The sequence below is a fragment of the Mirounga leonina genome, unplaced genomic scaffold (assembly GCF_011800145.1).
Source record: "Mirounga leonina isolate KUSES-001 unplaced genomic scaffold, KU_Mleo_1.0 Mir_268, whole genome shotgun sequence".
In the NCBI taxonomy this organism is placed as follows: domain Eukaryota; kingdom Metazoa; phylum Chordata; class Mammalia; order Carnivora; family Phocidae; genus Mirounga; species Mirounga leonina.
In genome coordinates, this window is record NW_023270649.1 from 1463933 (window position 1) to 1479534 (window position 15602).

Below are 15602 nucleotides of genomic sequence, written 5' to 3' on the forward strand. Positions count from 1 at the left end.
ACGTGCACGTCCACACGCACAGACCACGCCTACACACACCTGCATGTAGGGACACACACAGACCATGCACACACGTGCACATCCACACGCACAGACCACACGTACACACACCTGCATGTGGGGACACACAGAGACCACGCACACACGTGCACATCCACATGCACACACCATGCCTACACACACTTATATCTACACACACACATAAACCATGCACACGGGTACACATCCACACATATAAACCACACCCACGCACACCTACATATATGGACACACACAAAGCATAAACACGTGTGTACGCATCCCCACACACAAACCACACCCAAACACCCTTACATCTGTGCACACACGCACACGCATGCCCCGCGCACACGCGAGAGAGGACACAATAATAGAGCACCGCCTGCCTGAGGCGTCCCGTACAACTGAGCACATGCCCACATTGAGGCGGCTCCGTGCGTGTTCGTGGAGCGTTGGACACCAGCGCTTCCTGAGGTGGTGCAGACGTCCCCTCCGCTTCTGGACCCTCCAGTCACTGTCCGACCTGCGCTCAGTCCCCTCACAGCTGTCCAGGCAGTCCACGCGGGCTTCTCCAAAATGTCTTTACGGTGCCTTTTCTGCAGCCCATCCGAAATGGGCACTTGGCGATAGCACGGGGATGGTTTCAGTAAAAACAGTCGGGCCCGGGGAGAAGCACAAGGAGCAGCTCCGCAGATTCCCCATTCTCTGTGATCCCAGGAGGTCAAAAAACAATGTCTGTGTTTTTCTGGGTTGTCTAGTGATTCTGCAAGAGATGCAGGTTGGCTGTGTAGTCAGAGAAGTTGGTCATAAAAGGGGATTTTCTTCTGCCCATCTGTGTTTTCCGTCACATACGGGAAATTGTTAGTCATTTTTGCAGAGGGTCTGCTCCTCATAAATGATGCACGGGCAAAATTACCATGTTTTCCGGGCGCCTGGGTGGCTCAGTTTGTTTAGCGACTGCCTTCGGCTCAGGTCATGATCCTGGAGTCCCGGGATCGAGTCCCACATCGGGCTCCCTGCTCGGCAGGGAGTCTGCTTCTCCCTCTGACCCTCCCCCATCTCGTGCTCTCTCTCTCTAGCTCATTCTCTCTCTCAAATAAATAAATAAAAAATCTTAAAAAAAAAAAATTACCATGTTTTCCTACTGCTGTAACAGCTGCTAAATTTTAAGATCACCAGCCGTTTCTAACGTAAACTATCATCTAACGTTTCGGCGTAAACGTGAGCGTGGTGAAGAGATGAGAAGTTCCGCCTCCATTATACGTTTTAAAGAGCGGCTAACTGTCGCAAACATCACGAAATCCAGAAAAATTTCAGGCCCTCCCCCCTTCTTTTTTGTACCGTCTTCTTAATTTTTACGTTTTTATTTCCCCGATTTCTAACCAGACTCTTTGTCCTCGTAGGCCAAGATTTCGACTTGTCGGATGCCCTTGGTGGTGAGTCCTCTTGAAATTTAATATTTATAAGGTGACAGATGTAATAGTAAACTTTTGACTTAAAACGGACGATGAGTGTTTTGTCTGAACGTAGTAATCGAAGTGTGTACCGGGGTAAAGGGACTCACGCAGGAGGAGGAAAAGCCGGACGCTCTGGGTAGGGGGAGTAAACCTTCCCAGTGGGAGAACCCCCATGCTCTTGGTCTCAGCACACGCCGTGGCCAACACCAACCTGTGCACCTGTCCGTGGCGGTCCTGGTGGGCTCAGAATTCACGCTCTGACCCCCGGCCGCCGCCTGAGCAATCGGGGAGTGGTGCTTTGGACATTTTCTGACTTTTTTTTAAAGCGCATGGAGCATCGTTGAGACTTGGCACGGTTTTCTACCTTCAGGTCTTGCTGATTCAGTGTCTTTTCTCTGTAGATGACGACAAGAAGCCCACGGCACCCCCCAAGAGACCCAGCTCTGGTAAGAAGCAAACGGGCTGGTGCCTTGCAGGAGAGACCCCCACCACGCGCGCCCTCCCGCTCACCCCAAGAGCTGGTCCAGACGTAGACAAGCATAGAGACGAGTGGTTTCGGGGGCTCTGGACGCAGACTGGTTCCTACTGGAGTGATGTTGCCAACGTTAGCTACAGGGTGCCATGTTTTTTGGGCAAGACCGGGGGCTGACGTGTCTCGGGGATGCTTTCAGGTCGCTTGGACAGCGCGTCTGGATGCTTTTGGGTGTGCGTTGCCTAGGAGAAGAATTTGGGGGGCTGAGATGCCCGTAGAACACGTGAGCGAACCCAGTCTCCAGCCGCTAGGACACATCCGCCCATTGTTGGCGGGGCTCCTTTCAAAGGAAAGTCGGGAACCGGGAACAAGGGTCTGATCCGTTGCTCCTGAGCCACCCAGACAAAAACTGATGCCAAGATCATGGAGGTCTTACCGCTGTTGATTCTTTTTTTAAGTTGTTTTTAATTGAATAGGTTTAAGAGCAGGGCACTCCAGCCAGAATGTCCCGTCAGGAGTGAACACATAGCACCTGCTGTGTTCATATCCGCGTCCCTGCGCACCACGGACGTGCAGAGGATGCTGGATAAGAGATGGTTGAAAACCTGAATTTTCACGGTAGTTCGGTGCCTTGCGTTGGGCGGATCCGCCAACATCCCTAGACGTAGCTGGAACTTGGTTCATAAAACCAAGGCAACCCGTGATGCCACCAGGAAGGGTCCCCTCATTGTGCTGAGGGAACCCCAGTGTTGGTGCATGCCCGTGCAAATCCAGTGCCTTGTATCTGCGCCCACCGCGTTGTGTCTGCGGTACAGAGGGCGCTGGCCACGCGGGAGGGGTGGTTTCGGACGGGAGGGGATTCTCGGCGGGCAGAGTTGGAATCCCAGCTCGGCCCACGTGGCGCCATTGATTGGTACGTGCCATTTTGTGGGTTTGGTTTTGTGTCTTGCTCCTTTCCTCTGAGAGGTGAGGAATTTGGCTCTTCTGTTCAGACCTGGGTCAGACTGGTATTCGCAGACGTGTTTGGGGAGGTGGGGACGCAGGGGTTCCTCCGTGTGTTTAGGGAGCTGGATTCCTTCCTGGATCCTCGGTGTTAACGGCCCGTTTCCCTTGCAGACGATGATGGGTTCAGTCTGGAAGATGCTGTCGGCGGGGGAGGAGAGAGTAAGTGCCTTCGGGAAGTCTCCTGTGTGGCTGACTTGCTTAGGATCACCAAATTACCATCGTTCCCAAGAGCCTTGTCCCTCTCAAGTCAGAACGAGCTGTTACCACAAACACGTAGAGAATGGCGTATTGCTCCTGACCCTTGTTGGGTTTCTCGTTTCCACCCGTGTGCTTTTGCTTTTATTTTAAAAAACGGGCGAGCATCGTTTGGAATGCCATAAGGTTGATGTGAGCACCCTTGCCCGGGCGTGTGACCCGTGCACTCACTCACCAGGAGCCCCACCCTCGCTGGGATGGTTTGTTGCTGCCATATTGAAATTCTCAACGTGGTTTGAAAGAGGGGCCCCGCATTTCCGTGTCGCACTGGGTCCCACAAATTCCTTAGCTGGTCCAGTCGCCTGCTTTAGTTTCTAATGGAAATTTACGGAACCCTTGGAACTGTTTGGTTCTCTTGAAGGTAAGTAGGGCAGCTGGATGATGATGGAAAGAAATGGGCAGGTGGCTGTGTTTGGGGGTCCCCTCCATGAGGAAGGATACACTCCACTTTCTGGCTGTTTGGGAAACCATCTGTAGGCAAACTGATGTGTTTCGTTTTTTTGGTTTTGGGGGGTTTTTTGCTGACTGCTCACAAACGCAACGCTTATGTTTTACCAACAGACGACCCAGTGCCACCTAAACCACCCAAACCGAAGCCTCATCCGAACCCCAACCAGCCTGGATCTTCTGGTAAGACCCCCTCCCCTGCAGGGGTGCTGTGCGTTTCTCAGAGAGCGGTGGTCTCCCTGTTGGCCGAGAACAGGTCATTTCAGATTAGCGTGGGCGTCCTGGGGTCTCTCTAGCGCAAGGTCATTCCGGTTTTCCAGGAGTGGGAAACGAGTTTTCGAAACGATATTTTTGGTTTGGATTTGACTTTTGGTTGGCTGCAGTTGACTTCCAGGGTTTTACGGACCTTTCAAAAATGCAATGGAAGATTTTACTTATTTTTTTTAATTACTTTTTAAAAATTTTTTTGATGGGGAGAGAGAGAGAGTGCGAGAAGGGGGTGGGGCACAGAGAGAGGGAGAATCCCAAGCACACTCCGTGCTGAGCTCAGAGTCCAACGTGGGGCTCCGTCCTATGACCCCCAGATCGTGACCTGAGCTGAAATCAAGAGACGCCCAACCGACTGAGCCACCCAGGTGCCCCTAAACTATATATTTGTCCAAATAATGGATTTGGACAAAAGTATGAGGTTTTGGTTTCCTGCTGTGGAGAAGCTGTTGGATTTTCAGCCTTTTTCCTTTTTCTGACATATTCCAGTATATTTAGAATAATCCAACTAGCACCTGTTTTCTGCATTGGACGGCTGTGTGAAGACTTCAGATTCTGAGTGGGTTTCTTGCTTTAGATTTGTTTAATTTTTAACGCATAAAAACATAAATAGTCTCCATATTGTGCAACCATCAACATTTTGGCAGTTGCCTTCCCTAGTGCTTTAGACAGGATTTTATTTTATTTTATTTTTATTTATTTTATTTAAGATTTTTATTTATTTATTTGACAGAGAGAGACGCAGCGAGAGAAGGAACACAAGCAGGGGGAGCGGGAGAGGGAGAAGCAGGCTCCCCGCAGAGCAGGGAGCCCGATGCGGGACTCGATCCCAGGACCCCTGTGATCATGACCTGAGCCGAAGGCAGACACTTAACGACTGAACCACCCAGGCGCCCCTAGACGGGATTTTAAATGAACAGAATTCTAAGACCCGATGATGTCAGTCTTTTGTTCATACTCTTCCTTACCTCATGCTGTGCTTATTAATATTTCATAAGCATTTTTTTTTCATTCCGTTTGGTTGTTTTTATTGTGCGCCTTTTCATGGCGGTCATTCCGTTGCAACGTCCTTAACGTCGAAAGTGCTGTGTCTTCGGAGGCTGGAGAAATACGATTCACAAAGCAAACCGAAGACACCCTCACACCTTTCCTTTCTTATTCCTTAAAAGAGATGGTGCGTGTCAAACTGTTCAGGTCCGTGTGTGCTATGGTTTTTGACATTTTTTTTTAATTGCCTTCAAAATTATACCGGCGCACCCCAGTCCAGCTGTTGGTGCAAATGTGCGTCTCTCCTACACACCGTTCCCGAGACTGGTTGTTATCACCTGGAAGAGTTTGCCGGATGTATCCTGTGCAAGGTTACACGGCCCTTGGCCCTAATTTCACGTCTTTATTTAGGAAATTAAAGGAGATAAATTTGGAGTGTCAGCTGGCCACGTACAGTTACATCCGAGGGTACCTGGTATGTCCTTCCTGATCGAGAAGCCCGTTTCATCCACTTACGGATACTCTCTTCAGTCATTTATTACGAAAACTTTTCCCCCCTTATTTTAGCATTTGGGTATTTTTCCCAGTGCTTTTTTGGCAAGTTAGCCTTTAAGTGTGTGTGCATGTGTGTCTGTGTTTTTCCCCGTGGGTTCTTTGATGTTTGAATGGCTTCCCTGCGTTTTTGCGGCTCTCTTGTTTTTTTCCTTTTAATTTAACACTCACTTAGTCATTGTCTCTCATCCTTCTCGGGAGAAAGAAAACTGTCCTTTTATTGTCATTTGAATGGTTTCCAACGAGAGATCGATTTGGAGAGTGCCGTTTGCAAAATTGAGCTTTTTGCTTTGCATTCAGTTTTCTGTCCTTCTTTCTTGTTGTTGTTCTTATAAACATTATTTCTAAATTGCTTTTCCCTATTAATGTTTGTTTCTGTGAATACATTTTATGCCCATTATTTTTCTGCTTATTTCTGTGATACAGAAAGGAATTTTGTACATCTTTCCTCACTGGCCGCTTAATGATGAATCCTTATTACCTGTTAATAATTTTGCCTTCAGGGGCACCTGGGTGGCTCAGTCGGTTAAGCGACTGCCTTCGGCTCAGGTCATGGTCCCAGGGTCCTGGGATCGAGTCCCACGTCGGGCTCCCTGCTCTGCAGGAAGCCAGCCTGCTTCTCCTTCTCCCACTCCCCCTGCTTGTGTTCCCTCTCTCGCTGTGTGTCTCTCTCTCAAATAAATAAATAAAATCTTTAAAAAAATAATAATAATAATTTTGCCTTCATTGTTTAGCTTTTATGAAAAGACTATCACATTATTAGCAAAACTATTTTTCAATCAAATGTATATATATTTTTATGTTTATAGTTTCTCTTTCCAGTTTTATTGTATTTGAATCATTTTGCCTTGGCTAGAAAACCCATATTAAATTTCATCAAGTGCATGTGCTTATCAATGCATATGAGCATTTAGTTTTCTTTTAACCTGTGAATACGACAAGGTATATTGAAGGACGTCTTTCTACACATTACGTCCTTGACTTCCTGGAATAAACCATACTTGGTCATGATAGGTTTTGTTAAACTGATGGGTTAAATCTGATATGTATCAGCTAGCGAAGGCTGCATAACAAACTATGCCCAAACCCAGTGTGGTTTAAAATTTTTTAAATTGTTATGTCTCGGGGTGTCTGGATGGCTCAGTCAGGTGAGCATCTGACTCTTGGTTTTGGCTCAGGTTGTGATCTCAGGGTCATGAGATCGAGCCTCACATCTGGCTGGCACTCAACATAGAGTCTGCTTGAGACTTCCCCCTCTGCACCCCGCCCCGTTCTTTCTCTCTCAGTCTCTAAATAACATAAATAAAATCTTTAAAAAATGTGTTATGTGTCACGAGTCTGGGCCAGGCTTGGCTGATCTCTGCATGGCTGTCACATGTCTGTGGTCAGCTGGTGGGTCTTCTGGCATTGGCTTGTCTGGGTGACCTCAGCTGGGATGACTAAGATTTCCCTTATGTGTCTCCCACACCCTGCCACTAGGTTTTATGAGCTCCTCTCAAGGGGCAAGAGCATCAACCCCTATTTTAAAATATTGATGCAGCTCCCATTTTGCCAACGTACCGTTGTCCAAAGTAAGTCATGTGGCCGAGTCCACAGTCAAGAGGTGGGCAGAACATGCCACCCATAATGGGGAGAGTGAATACCTAGGGCCATTAGTGTCCTGAATCTATACCAGACAGATCCCTTTGGGATTATCTTATTTACACTCATCCAAGAGATTGGTATATGCTTTCCATTTCTCTTGGTATCTTTTTCAGGTTTCCTAGCAGAGTTTTTGGTAAGACGAATTTGAGGAGTTTTAAAATAGAATTGGGAATTCAGTTGTCGTTGCGTATTTGAGAGATTTCTTCTATAAAGTAGAGCCGCTGTTGGATTCCCTGTGCCTCAGATCTGCTTTTGATTCTAATGGTGTTTTCCTTCATTCCAAGACATCGAGACCTCCCTGACAGTCCCAATATGGCGGATGACACTGTGTTTTTGTCTCCTAGGTGGTTTTTCAGATTCCGATCTCATCGATGGAGCTTCAGATGGAGGTAGAGTTAAGACTTCTTCTCTTTTCTCTCTGTCACCCACCTGCTGTACACAATGACATCAGGGCCTACAGTCTTACCCTCAGGGAAATCACGGTCAGCTGCTTGGAAATCTCTTCCCACCTCTGCCATTTGTAGATGCATCAAGGATGTGGCCGGTAAGACCTGCCCCACCAAGGCTGCTCCCTGGGAGCTGTGTTAATGGTTCAGGGAGCTGTCTATCGGCCACATGCATGGGGCTGGAGGCTAGCTGATCGGGCACTTCTCAGACATCGCCTGAACTCCCCAGTCACCTGTTAGGTTTTTTTTTTTTTTTTTAGATGACTATTGGGTGTCACCAATGGCCTGTGTTCTATTACTTAATGAACATAGAAATGAGAATGAAGTCATGTGACCCTGGTTGACAGCATTACAATTCGAAATGCAGATTTTCCACCTCTCTCTTTAAAATCTGAGGTTAGAGTAGGGTCCAAAGCAGTACTTAGATATAATATATCTTGTATAAATAAGTAAAAATTTTAGTATACAATAAATATAATAATACGTGTTTATAGTAGTTAGAATATATTAAGATTTATTATATTTACATGTAGTTTGTCTTAATGTATACTTACAGTTGACCCTTGACCAACACAGGTTTGGTCCGCATGGGTCCATTTATTTTGATAAATACAATATAGTCCTGTAAATATACTTTCTCTCCCTTATGATTCTCTTCATGCCTCTACCTCCATCTTTTTTTCCTTATGATTTTCTTAATCGTGTGTTCTTTTCCCTAGCTTACTTTATTGTAAGAGTATAGTATATAATACACAGAACGTACAATGTATATGTCATTGACTGTTTATGTTATCAGTAAGCCTTCCAGTCAATGGTAGGCTATTAGTAAGTAAGTTTTGGGGGAATCAAAAGTTGTACACGGATTTTTTGACTGTACAGGGGGTTGGATCCCCTAATCCTCTTGAGTTATTCAAGGGTGAGTCACAGGTACAGATCCTGGGATTCAACAGGAATGTGCCTTGGATCACCCCATAACTATGGTCCGGGTCCCAGGTGGGCTCCAGGGCCCTGGCTGGGGTTCTTCCCGAGCCCAGCAAGAGGGGTCAGAATCCGTGAGGCACCCAGGACTCACTGGCTCACCTGCAGCCCACCATGGGAGGAATGGTTTGAGTCAGGAGCTGAGTCTGGGTGTCAGGCAAATGGGAGCAAGTCCAATGATAGGTTTAGCAAAGCAGGGACTCAACAAAGGGAAAGGACTCTGTGAGTTCTTTCACAACTCAGGGTCCCAGTAGTTGATCTTTGGGATTATATTTTCTTTACCAAAACTCTTCCTGATGCAACTTGTCTGCAAGCCTGTTTCTCCCTTGCAGGAGGTGGTGGCGGTGCTGATGGAGGAAGCCAAAAGCCTGATGCGGGGGAGCAGGGTATGTACACATGGTTTCTGATGTCTTGGGTTTCTTCTATGCACTGTTGAGAGAAAGTGGAATGCAGCGGTCAAGATCAAACCTAGAGTGTTGGCTCTGCCATCCTAAAGATGATGGCCTGAAGCATCAAAGCGCGACTGCTTTGCGCTGTGCGTTCCGAAGCGCTCTGCTGAAGTAGCTGGTTGGTGTTCTTTAATAGACTCAGCAAGGGGGTACTGATGTGACCCACAGGTTAAGTTTACTCATCTTCCCACAGTGTCCTAAGAAGGAATACCATCTATATTACCTGGGGTTCCCCAGAGAAACAGAACCACTGGGATCTATCTAGATACAGATGTGAGTGTAGGATATACAGAAAGAGATTGATTATAAGGAATTGTCCCACATGATTATGGATGCTGAGAAGTCCCACGATCTGCTGACTGCTAGCTGGAGGACCAGGAGAGGCACTGGTGTGGTTCAGTCCCAGTCCAAAGGACTGGGAACCGAGAAAGCTGGGAGTGCAAGTCCCCACCTGAGTCTCAAATCCCGAGAACCAGGAGTGCTCATGCGCAAGGGCAGATGAAGATGGATGTCCCATCTCTACGCTCTGTTCTGTTCAGGCCCCCTGTGGATTGGTTGATGCTCACCCTCATGGGTGAAGACCACCTGCTTCACGTAGTCTGTAGATACAAACATTAATCTTTACTGAGAACATCCATATGGACATACCCAGAAGGAATGTTTTCCCAGCTATCTGGGCACTGCTGAGCCCAGTCAAGTGGACACAATTAAGCATCACACCATCCTTGATTGACTCATGGAGCGGGATGTCCTGGGCACCTGCCATGCCGAGAAATAGCTAGCTGTCCATGTGGCACAGATACACGTAGTGTGAGTTACTAATAGTGCATGGAAACTCCATTCCAGTAAGTCAAATGAAAGTAGCAAAGGGGGTCAGTGGCTTTGATTTTCAGAAAATGCATGAAGAGGATGATGCCACACAGCCTCTGAGTGGTCCCAGATGGGCACCATGCACTGTGGGCCATGTTGCCTCTCCTGAGACCTTCCACCTTTGACTGTTAGGACCCCTGCACTGGCCATAGGGATGGGAGGAGGCAGGGTGTGTCATCCACCCGAAACCTGTTTTTCATTGGAAGCGATATGCATAGTCAGATGGATTCCAGTTCCAGGTGGGACTTTCGGGGAGCAGTATGGCTGGCCCTTCGTGTCATGCAAATGGATTGGAGGCAGTGTTGGGATTTGGGCAAGGCTCAAGAGTGGGGTTTCCTCCATGGACACCCTGGGACCCTGTGTCTTGACACTCAATTGCACCTTTTTCCTGTGGGCGGGGCCTCCAGCCACCTATCCTGTGCGTGGTCTGCTCTCCACGAGTGTTCCCCGTCATGGTGCCCTATGCTTCTTCCCGCAGCTGACTCCCCTGGGGTAATCCCTGGCATCATTGGGGCCGTTGTGGTGGCCGTGGCCGGAGCAATCTCTAGCTTTATCGCCTACCAGAAGAAAAAGTTGTGCTTCAAAGAAAACGGTAAGGTTTTTGTGGCCCCTTCCTTCTCTTCATGCCTTACTAACTTAAAAGCTGTGCTTTCTCAAAACTAAAACAATCCAGAAGTCCCCTTGGCATGAGACACGTGTGAGGTGGCTGATGGTTCAAGAAATCGCTGGGATACTGCAGTCAGACTTTGTAGCTTCCATTCCAGCACCGCCTGTGTGGAGTTGTGCAAATTTTGCAAGTCACTAACCACCCCTGTCTTTGGGTTTTCCGTCTCTAAAGGGGGGAAATGATCATCTGTACACCACAGGACTTTTGTGAGGTTCCATAGGGTTGTGTGTGAAAGTCTTGACAGGTTGGTTGAAGAAATGTTAGCTCTTGGAAATGTTTATTCATCCTTATTTATAATTGGTGTCATCTTCTTCCCCCTTAAGGCAAGAGCGATGGCTGGGGCGGCGGGGAGCGCCATATTGTTTTCTCCAACCAAGAGAATTAAAATTGAAATGCAGGGCAGCCGATTCCTTTTCTGGTACCACCCCGTACTGACAGGTGCTCCAGAGGGCTTTTGGGTGGGATATAAAATTTATAGGGGAATGTGGAGGATGTCACACCTACCAACATAGAGATTGGAACTCCATCGTTGGGTGTTTGGGGACCGTACGGGCAAGAGTCCCTGAATTACATAGGATTTGCTCTGATATCAGTAAGTTGTATTTTGAACATAGCTCATGTTCATGCATCTCTGGGTTGCTCTAAGTCTTGCCTTCCCTCTTGCAAGATGAACACGAAGGGTGGACTCTGATGTGGCTTTAGGAGTCCTGTGGGCTATGGATGGAGCCTCACGATGTCTAAACTTCTCAACCTGCCTGTGGTTTCAAGTCCAGATTCATACTTAGCCGTTGACCTCCGTCCTCAAGGACCACTGCCTGAGGACTCAAAGATCTGAATAGATGGTGATACAAAATCTGACTATAGGGAGGGAGTCTACCCTAAATCTCCCATCATTCTAGATTTTTAGATTCACAGACTCTGGTTGTAACCCGAAATTGACAGTCCCAAACAGACTGTGGGTTCAGAGATTTAACATAAGCTGCTGTTTGGCATCTCTTTTCTTGCAGCGAACGGGAAGGGTGCCTGATTATGTCTATTTCCCACATGTGATTGGGCGCCTTCCATCAGGGGTGCTCAGGAAACTGTGCTCGGTTGCCTAAATGTTGAGCATCCAGCATGTCCGAATGGACAGATGACTGAGGTCAAGGACATGCCCAGATGGAGAGAAGACCAAGGTCAAGGATGTGCCCAAATGGAGAGAAGACCAAGGTCATGGACATGCCCAAATGGAGAGATGACCAAGGTCAAGGATGTGCCCAAATGGACAGATGACCGAGATCAAGGACGTGCTCAAATGGACTTCATTTCTGCCCCCCTCTCTGAAGAGGCTCAGCTCAGAGCATGACGCCCAGCCAGGAGAGGATGAAGGCATGCCTGCTAAGGAACGATGCATGGGAAGTCCAGGCACAGTGATTTTCTGAAAATCTGTAGGTGACTTTCAAATCCAATTTGGATTTCCAAATCCATTCGGATTCTGGAGTTGCAAAGCATTTCTGTCACCTCGGGTTTGGGATATATGACCCCCTTGGATGTTATGATGCCGATTTGACATTCATATGCCAAGGCACTTGGGGAAGGACCCAAGAATCTTAATGGACTTGACATTGTCCCATACTTGGAATGGGATTAGGGACTTGGAAAACCAAGTGTTCCCCATCCCCCTGTACCGCATTCCTGGGTCTTGGTCTTTTTCCTAACGGGGTGAAAACAAAGTTCCTCAGGTAGATATAGTTGAATTCCCTAATTTCAAAAAATAACAGCATCCTTCCTGAAGAATGGGCTCGGGCCAGTCCGGGCCTCAACATATGCTCCTGAACAGCTAGCTAAATTCAGTTACCCAGAATTCCATATAGTCTCTCATTCTGCACGAGCCAAATGAACATTGGGGGCGACTTTAAAGTCTCGATTTGCTTTCTGGTTTTTACGGCGTTTCTGATATTCACTGATGTAGATGCACAAAGAAAATGTAAAAAAAAAAAAAAAATGAGGGAAGGAAGCTGGTAGTTCTGATTTCAGTCATTAGGTGCCTTTGTCTGGAGCCATAAAATGCCCCATGTTAAGACAAAGAAAATTAGATGCTATTTTTCTGTAAACCCCAGGACACTGACGTAGGAGAATGAGTCTCTCTTCTGAGTTCGCCACGAGACGTTTTGGTGTTTTTGACCTGTGTTGGTAGATGAACTCAGTGTCTGTGTCCGTGATGCCTTTTTATGAACAGACATAGAATTGAAGTGTTGGATCCAGGCATTGGGATCGTGAACATCCTAGACCTTTCAGTGGAGTCTGTGCAGGACTGTTTGTGGGTTTTCTTGTCGGGATGGTGGTTTAAAGAAGCGCATACCCATGTGTAGCTGTGAGCTTGGACATTTCCTAAGAAGGATGTGGCCACGGCGCGTCCCAGCGCTTGAAAAAACCAAGGTTTGGGGGGAAAACTACTGTTTTACAAGAGTAGTTGTTTTTATAGAGGGTGGTTTTCCAGGATCTTGTCGTTGCGTTGGATTTTGCAGGGTCTGTTGAGTTGTGCATGAAAGTTAGTCTCCATCAAGTAGGTGCTCTCTCAACGCGGAGATGCATCCATCAAATCCCAGCAGTCTTGCTGTACATTTATTGAAGTGCTTTTTAGTATCATGTTCTGAGCTGACGCCCCGAACAGTATCCGTGGCCCACGAAATTTGGTGCATCTGTCCTTTATTCCTGGAGATTCCGATGTGTACCTCCATTCCTGCCCATCTGGATGCGTTTGGATGAGTTTAATGTGGTTTTCTTGCAAATGACGCGCGCTGGTCTGCTAGGAGCCATTTGGGACGTGGGCTCGTGGCTTGCGGCATTGGCATCAAGTGACGGGTTTGAGCAGCGAATGGCACGGATGGTGACCTGCTTGGACAGAGCGCAGCTTTGGGTGGCTGTCACTTGGCGGGCACGATTTGCTGGCCTTCCGTGTGCGTGGCGGCTGATTCGTGTGCTCCCGGTTTCCAGCAGGTGCTTGAGGCGTTCCTGAGCCGACCTGCTGGCGTGTCCCTCGCCTTCCCCTCTGTCCCTGCTTCCGTCTGTCCCCACCTCCACCTCCCCCTCCTCTTTGAGTTTGCTTCCGTCTCTGATCCGCGGCCGCCCGTTGCACCTTGGGCTTTCAACGCCGCTTAAAAAAGAAAACCAACCCTAGAAACCAGCTCTCCTCCCGAGTGCGAAGAGTGTCTTTGTCACACCCGGCGACCGCTGCCTGGGGCTTCGGACTCGCCTGAACCTCTCCGAAGTTTACCTTTTTGCTTTTTGTGTTGTTTTGTTTTCATTTCTCGACCTTTCGTTTCAGATGAGCCGAGGATGTAGGGACGAGCGGGAAACCGTGCGCGAGCCTGGAGCTGCTCCTGTAGGATCAGTGCTTGTCCGCTAAGATGCCGAGTCTAAAGCAAACCCTGGCGTTTGCCCTGCTCCCTATGGCTAGTCAGTTGCCATGGGGATGGGGATGCCTCCCAGATCTGGGATTCTGTGTACCCACCCCACCCCCACCCCCTGCAGATGCATGGAAGCTCACACTCTTATGTCGCATTAACGTGCAGGTAGTTTCAGGACGGGAAGAGGAATGCAAATATTTTCTCATAGACTTAAATCTGACGGAAAGAAACCGCGGCCGGCTGGGGTGGCGGGTGGCGGTGGGGAGGGGGCGCTTCTCTGCATTCATCCCGTTCGCGACTGTCCATTGAGTCGACGAATTGGGCCGGCCGGAGGGTCCCGAGACAAAGCCCACCCGGGTCGTAGGGTTTCGCTTTGCCGTGCAACTTTCAACGTCTGATTTCCCAGCTTCTGCAGTTCTTGGATGCGTTGCCCACTCCGTGTCCCACAAAGCAGGTCCTCACTGTCTCTGTGACCCATGTTATTTTTTTTTTTTTTTCAAAAATACGTGAATGTCCCACTTGACCCACTTCTCCAGGGGAGGAAAGGAAAAAAAAAAATCCACTTATTTAGGAACCATCTAAAAATCTCACGATCTTAGAATGTTAAAGTCCATCGAGAACGGGGTGGAGGTTGTCCGAGCATCCGCGCATCCTGGATCTTCCCGTAAACGTGAAGTCGTCCGTGGATGTCCCCCGCCCCCTGCCGTGCATGTTCGGGCATCTCCTTCCCTTGGGCGTAAACATTGCTTTTCTCATCTTGACCTCCTGCTGAGGTTCAGCGTCATGTCCGGCCCCGGGGGTGGGATGGGGTGGTGATGATGTGAAGGCTGGGTCGCTGGCAGGTTGTGGGGTTAGCATGGGTGGTTAATGGGGAGGTGAGCTGTCGTGGAGGCTCTAAATGCTTTTCTCGTGGGTCGGGTCGCCCCTCCGTGGTCACCTTGGCCACCACCGGGCTCTTTGGAGGATGTCCCTGCAGATTTCTCGGTTCTTATAAAATAAGGCTTCTTCCCCAGTTAGCGTAAGGTGGTTCTGAGTCCAGTGTGTGTGTGCCCACCGCCCCCAAGAGGGAAGTCCTCCGTGTGGCCTAAAATCAGGCACTGCTGGTCGGTGGTCCCGCAGGGCTGTGGTCTTGGCTCCAAATGCATGTTGTGTATATACATGAATAGTCCCCAGGCACGGAGTCCCAGTAAGCTGCCATTTCCATGACGGTTCTACTAGGGACAAGTGGTCCCTAGTGCAGACGAAAAGCATGTGCATTGCTTGTGTTTATTTTGAGATGTGGTGTGCGTGCCCTTTTCTGTTTGGAGGGCAGGGCGAAGTGGGTGGGATGCGGGGTGCGTCCTGTGGAACGCGGTGTCCCCTTAGGGGTCAAGGGTGCGTGGTGTCTCCGGGGCTCCTCCCCTCTGGGAGATGGGGAATCTGGCTCTGCATCCCCGACGGTCACAAGGCCTGGCCTCCCTCTTAAGTGTCGGCCCCCCGCCAAGGGCTGTATGCAGCTCCAGCAAAGAGCATCGCCAGCACGATCTGGGAGAAGCGCCCGGGTGACCAAGCCCTGCTGGAATCACAGCCCGCCAACACCCAACGGTGCTGGTGTTCGTGCTCCATGCTGCATGAATAGGGATTCTGGGGAGCAGGGTTGTGTCCTGCTCCCCAGAGGACAGACACCCATCCTGTGCCCTGCAGCGTCCACCCTGCTCCC

General features: G+C 48.8%; 1 protein-coding gene across 1 annotated transcript in view; it reads left to right on the forward strand.

Annotated features, from left to right (window-relative positions):
* The window catches only part of CD99 (CD99 molecule (Xg blood group)), a 32691-nt gene that overhangs the window by 13647 nt on the left and 3442 nt on the right, over positions 1–15602 (forward strand). The window contains exons 2-8 of the mRNA XM_035029655.1: positions 1422–1454; positions 1877–1921; positions 3064–3111; positions 3769–3837; positions 7449–7493; positions 8861–8914; positions 10326–10439. Coding sequence (XP_034885546.1) covers positions 1422–1454; positions 1877–1921; positions 3064–3111; positions 3769–3837; positions 7449–7493; positions 8861–8914; positions 10326–10439 — 408 coding nt within the window. The remainder of the gene's footprint in view (positions 1–1421; positions 1455–1876; positions 1922–3063; positions 3112–3768; positions 3838–7448; positions 7494–8860; positions 8915–10325; positions 10440–15602) is intronic.